The sequence below is a fragment of the Gavialis gangeticus genome, unplaced genomic scaffold, assembly GCF_001723915.1.
Source record: "Gavialis gangeticus isolate Ggan-Ray unplaced genomic scaffold, GavGan_comp1, whole genome shotgun sequence".
NCBI classification, from domain to species: domain Eukaryota; kingdom Metazoa; phylum Chordata; order Crocodylia; family Gavialidae; genus Gavialis; species Gavialis gangeticus.
The window spans coordinates 2878066-2883809 of NW_017729023.1; the positions used below are offsets into that span (position 1 = coordinate 2878066).

General features: G+C 46.3%; 1 protein-coding gene across 1 annotated transcript in view; it reads right to left on the bottom strand.

Moving 5' to 3' along the window:
* The window catches only part of ANXA3 (annexin A3), a 41382-nt gene that overhangs the window by 33556 nt on the left and 2082 nt on the right, over positions 1–5744 (bottom strand). Inside the window, exons 2-4 of the mRNA XM_019516796.1 lie at positions 2872–2959; positions 1560–1654; positions 707–820 (exon numbers count right to left, since the gene is read on the bottom strand). Coding sequence (XP_019372341.1) covers positions 707–820; positions 1560–1654; positions 2872–2959 — 297 coding nt within the window. The remainder of the gene's footprint in view (positions 1–706; positions 821–1559; positions 1655–2871; positions 2960–5744) is intronic.

Consider the following 5744-nt stretch of genomic DNA (forward strand, 5'->3'; position numbering starts at 1 on the left):
CCACAGATGCATCTCGAGCAGGTCCAAGGAGGTGATCCTCCCCCTCTATGCAGCACTGGTCAGGCCGCAGTTGGAGTACTGCGTCCAGTTCTGGGCGACACACTTCAAGAGGGATGTGGACAACATAGAGAGGGTCCAGAGGAGGGCCACTCGCATGATCAGGGGGCAGCAGGGCAGACCCTACGAGGAGAGGCTACGGGACCTGAGCCTGTTCAGCCTCCACAAGAGAAGGCTGAGGGGGGATTTAGTGGCCTGTTGCAAACTAGTCAGGGGGGATCAGCAGGCACTGGGGAAGTCCCTGTTCCCCCGAGCACTACCAGGAGTGATCAGGAATAACAGGCACAAGCTGGCAGAGGGTAGATTTAGGCTAGATAAGATATCAGGGGGCGCTACTTCACGGTCAGGGTGGCTAGGATCTGGAACCAACTTCCAAGAGTAGTGGTGCTGGCTCCTACCCTGGGGGTCTTTAAGAGGAGGTTAGATGAACACCTTGCTGGGGTTGTTTGACCCCAGTAATCCTTCCTGCCATGGCAGGGGGTCGGACTAAATGATCTACTCAGGTCCTTTCCGACCCTAGAAACTATGAAACTTAAGACATGGTTTTCAGGACCCAATTGTGTCATAAGTCCGAGGACTGCCTGTAATCTATTTCTTTTCTTTCTCTACTAGCTCTAATAAAAAATGAAAAATTTTCTTCTGGACTTACTTTCATGGATTTTTTAAGTTGTTTAGCATCAAATACTGCTGGGGGTGTAACAAGAGCAACCATGACACGCTCCAGATTGCCTGAGAGATCGCTTTTCAAGTCATCTTTCAGGTCCTAAACAAATAAAAAGAAAAGACTCTGGATGACTATTGCTTTCACAGATCACATAATCCCAATAGAAATGGTAACCTACAGGAGCCTGTATGTTGCTACTCCAATATTTCTACTCTGTTTCTTTTCAATCATTTCTACTGTTGGAAGCATCTTGCCCCCAGCTGTGCTGCATTTTATGTTCCTTTTTTTAATTTAGAAAGTGAATTCTATCTTTGACTAAGCTACATTGAAATTTAAAGCCATAGATGAAGTGCCTTCAAAATAACCACATACTGTCTATGTGACTTTTAAAAACTGTAGGAATGCAGACCTACTGCTTCTGAAGACAAAACAGAGAAGGCAGAGAATTACACACCAGAGCAGTGAAACACTGCAATCAGAGGTATCGCAAAAGGGAACTTCTGGCCCCATGCTCCAATACATTTGTTGCCTTCCGCAAAATAATTAGCAAAAGTGGCTTTATCTAAAGGATGTAATCCATACTGAAATACGAGCAGCACTTTAATTTTGCATCTAGCTTCTCAACGCATCCTTCACATTTTAAAAGACTGTCAGTCAGGCTTTTTCCCTTAGTATTTATTTTTATGTGCTATTACGTTCTCATGGAGTTACTTCATTCATTCTCAAATACTGTCTCATAATGAAAGTTAGTGTAGAGTTATTGTATATTAGGGTCATTTTTCTGGACATTGTATAGTGTTATCTTTTAACTGGCCACACTGCTCCTCCAAGTATATACCTTTCCTGATGCTGCCAAGTACTCCTTAGCAATCAGCTGTCGCTGAATATTTGATCTCTCAGTGAGAATGTCGATCAGGGTTTTCTCATCAGTCCCTAAAAGAAAACATTTTACTTCAAGTTTAAAACCATGACAGCACACCCACCACCGCAGTAAAGATGCATTCAGACAATGAATTGGGAAAGTAATCACATTAATTCATTTTTTTGTCCTTCAGTAAGGGAGCATGTTAGTAACAGAAATCTTGTCACCATTTTGTCAATGTGCTCTGGTTGCCATTAAAATTCTCTCCATCATGAATGCTTGCAGAAAACAAACAAGACGTTGAAATGGCAAAAGTCACTTTCACATAGACAAGAAGTATGTGTCACTGAATGAAGTGAATCAGCTGTGCTGCTATGGGTTTATGTCCTGCCTACATGCAATCAGTAACTAGGAAGACTGGGGCACACTTGCATCCTGAGAAAAGGGAATGATTATAACCCCAGTGACCCGGTACAGGATAACCAGATGTACCTAGGTCTCGTCTCTATGGCTGGAAGCAGACATTGCCTGATGCCTCATTTGTGCTGCCATGCTGATGCTGATCTGCTTCACTGGGCAAAACACACATCACCCGTTGCCCCACCCTTGATGGTGCAGGACAAGAGGTGATGTGATCTCCAAGCCTTCCCTGTTCAACCAGACTTGCTCCTGTGATCATGGGGGGTGGGTCTGGCTGAGCAGGGAAACCCAATTTTCCTGCTTGTGGAGAGGTACCCAAAGATTCCCTTGAATGCCTCTCTGTAAGCTGAAAAAGCAAGCAGGTGCTCTGGAGCTTGAGGGGCCCTCAAGCCCCTACAGCACTTGCGTGGGGTGGCTGGAGAGTAGAGGCAGCTCAGGTTGCCCCTAGTCTCCTGAGAGACAGTTAATAGACAACTGAATCAATCATAAAGCAGCAGAGTCTGTTACTACTTTCTGTCACACCACTGATTTTCCTTTGATGTGGTGTGACAAAGGGTAGCCATATCTATTAGCTCACAATTTGTGCCACCATACATTTTTTGGTGACGCAGATGAGACATCAGGCGACACGTGTTTCAAACCATAGAGACAAGACCTAGGTACTTCTATTATCTTGGTAACCAGGGGTGACTGTGGTTGTAATCATTCCTGTTTCTCATGATGTGAGCATGCCCCAGTCCTCCTAGTTACCAACGGCATGTAAGCATGACAGTAAATTCCAGCACTTTAAAACAAAGCTATGAAGCCAGAGACAAAAAATAGAGTGTCTGAATTTCCACACAGGAAGGGAGTTTAGCTGCATATTTACCAATTCCTCTGATTGCTTTCCGAATTGCTTCTGCATCTCTGGATGCATTGAAGCTGGGATAATCTCGGATGGTTCCTCTGTTTCCAACCTAGGGACAAAAACTACATTTTGAGACCTAGTAGCAGCAAAAATCCCAACCTTATTTAAAGTCTTAAATTTTATACAACTTGTTTCCATTGCTTTGGATTTTCAGCATTACATTTCTAAACTAGTTTTTACTATTTAATTGAGCTTAGAGCTGAGGTGTCAATTTCTAGATTCTAATCAGTTCTGCTACCAGTTCTTTCTGTAACCTTAGACAAGTTACTCTGCTTTGCTTTCTGTAGGTATACAATAGGAGAATAATATCTACATTCAGTTAACTGCTTCTCTTGCCACGCTTCAAAAAGGTAAAGAACTTAATCTGTACAATGCACTGTTACTAAACTATGAAGGTACACTGTTTTTTTCCTAACATATTTCTATAGCCAAACTTGTGTCTTAATAGATTCACCAGAAAGGTTGATGCCAATCTGTCCCCTGCATGCTCAGAAGCCTTTTGAAGTACTGACCTCTGAGCCAGATGAGAGGTGGGAAAGCACATTCACCACTTTTTGTACACAACTGAAAACTCCAGTTTGGTACTAAAACATGCTGAGAGAAAAAGAAGATTGTACATGTTTGGAAATGTGAGCAATTAAATGAAATTATATGCCTATTGTTCAGTCTAAAATGTGGCTTCTGAACAGAAGTAGAATATAAATTTTAAGCAACTGCAAAAAGACTGTATATCAATGCAAATTAGCTTGCTATCAACCATTAATTGAGTTGCTTTCCTTCCCTCTCTATTACTGTCACGTGGGAGGATGATGATGAATTTGAAAGCCACTAAAACAGGGTGTGGATGATGCTAGGGAAAGACAATTTGCTATGGTATCAGTTGCAAAATAAAGTTTACTGCTCCATTAATCAAATTCAAAAGTGGACACCAGATTCTGACAAAAAACATTTCTGTATTTATTATGCTTATATACAAACACCAGTTTATAAATTAAAATAATAATTTGGGTCCTCACACACTGAAATTATGCAGGATGTTATCAATGAAGGTGTACATGAAGTAAAAGGGTTATGGATTTATGGTAGTATATCAAAGTGGGTGGGGATTTCATGTATATTTTAACAGAAGAGGAGAACAGTTTGGTCAAAAAGGAAGGAGGAGTTTGTTACATTGTTTGTCTTCATAACAAATTTTCAAAAAATGGAACCTAATTTAGGGAATGTCAGTTTTCTCTAAGTATTTAGGATGCAAAATTGAAAATGTGTTGGGCCTCATCTTCTGATATAGTAATTAGCAACCACAAATCCAAATGGCGCCAGTAGGAGCTGTAGTTGGACACCACTATCAAGATTTAGGCCCCAAGTGTGTCAAAAATGTTTGCATCCAAAGTCAGGGGCTACTTTTGAAAGTTTGGCTCCATGGCTAGGGACAGACATTACACATAAACCAGTTTAAGTGATCAGAAACTGGTTTAAACCTGTAACAGAATAGATATTCAGTGCACATAAATCAGTTTCAAAATGGCTGAAACTGGTTTGAGATAAACCTGGTTGAATGTAGGACCAGACTTAACTGATTTGGCTCAAACCAGTTTATGCAATGTCTGTCCTAGACCCCTTCCTGGTTTACGTTAAACCAGAGTCCCCCAGCATCCCAGAATGCTCTCTAGGCTGGGCCCTCTGCTCCCCAGCCAAGCAGGGACAGGGGTCTGACCAGAGAGGGGGTTAATTCCCCCCTCCCTGTCCCACTGGCAGGGACCAGAACCAAGTGCTCCCCACTTGCTCCCCACCTTGCTGCAGTGGCAGGCTGCCATGGCCCCTGAAGCAGAGGGGGGAGAGGGGTATTCCCTCCTCTACCTCCACTGTCCCTGGGGGACCGCAGCTGGGTCTGCCTCCCTGACCACCACCACCACCACTTCCTCCTTGCTTGGGACAAGCAGCGGAATAAGCCCCTCTGCTGGAAACCGGAGAGAGGGGGAATAATCCCCATCCCTGCCCCAGCCAGCTGATGTCCAGCCACATCCCCGCCCAGCTGCTGCAGTGGCGAGGGGGCAGGGCCTTTGATGGGGGCAGCAGCCCCTGTCATAGTGTCAGGGAGTGCAAGCCCCTTCCCAGCAAGGGGGTCCCTGCTGGAGGGCGGGCAAAGCTGAGGAGGACTACATGCGTCAGCACCAGGGCCCAAAGGGGGCCAGAGCCCCACAAGCACTGCTACCATGGTCCACACCAGCTTTCCTTGCCTCACAGCAGCTTTCGCCACCAGGAAGAAGCTCATGCTTGGGGAAACCGTGACAGGGGCTGCTGCCCCCTCATGGCTCCAGCAACTGAGTGAGGGCAGAGCGAGATGCCAGCCAGCAGGGCCCTTTGGGAGGGGGACAGAGAGTGGGGTTATTTCCCCTTCTACTCCCAGGGCACCACAGTGGGGTCTGCCTGTCCCAGCTGCCACCACTCGCTCTGTGCCCAGGGCAAGCAGCAGAATAATCCCCCTCCTGCCCCCTTCCCACTAGTGTCCAGTGGAGGGGGCTTATTCCGTTGCTTGCCCTGGGCACAGAGCGAGTGGCGGTGGCAGTGGCTGGGGCGGGCAGACCTTGCTGCAGTGCCCTGGAGGCAGAGCGGTGAATAACCCCACTCTCTGCCCCCCACCCAAGGGGCCCTACTGGTGGCATCTGGCCCTGGCCCTGCCCCCGCCTGGCTGCTGGAGCAGTGAGGTAGGCGTGACCATGATGGGGGCACAGGGCAGTTTCCCTGAGCATAAGCCTCTTCCCAGTGGCAGGTCACGCTGCGGAGCAGGGAAAGCTGCTGCAGAGTGCAGCTGCAGCAAAGTGTGGGGGGGGGGG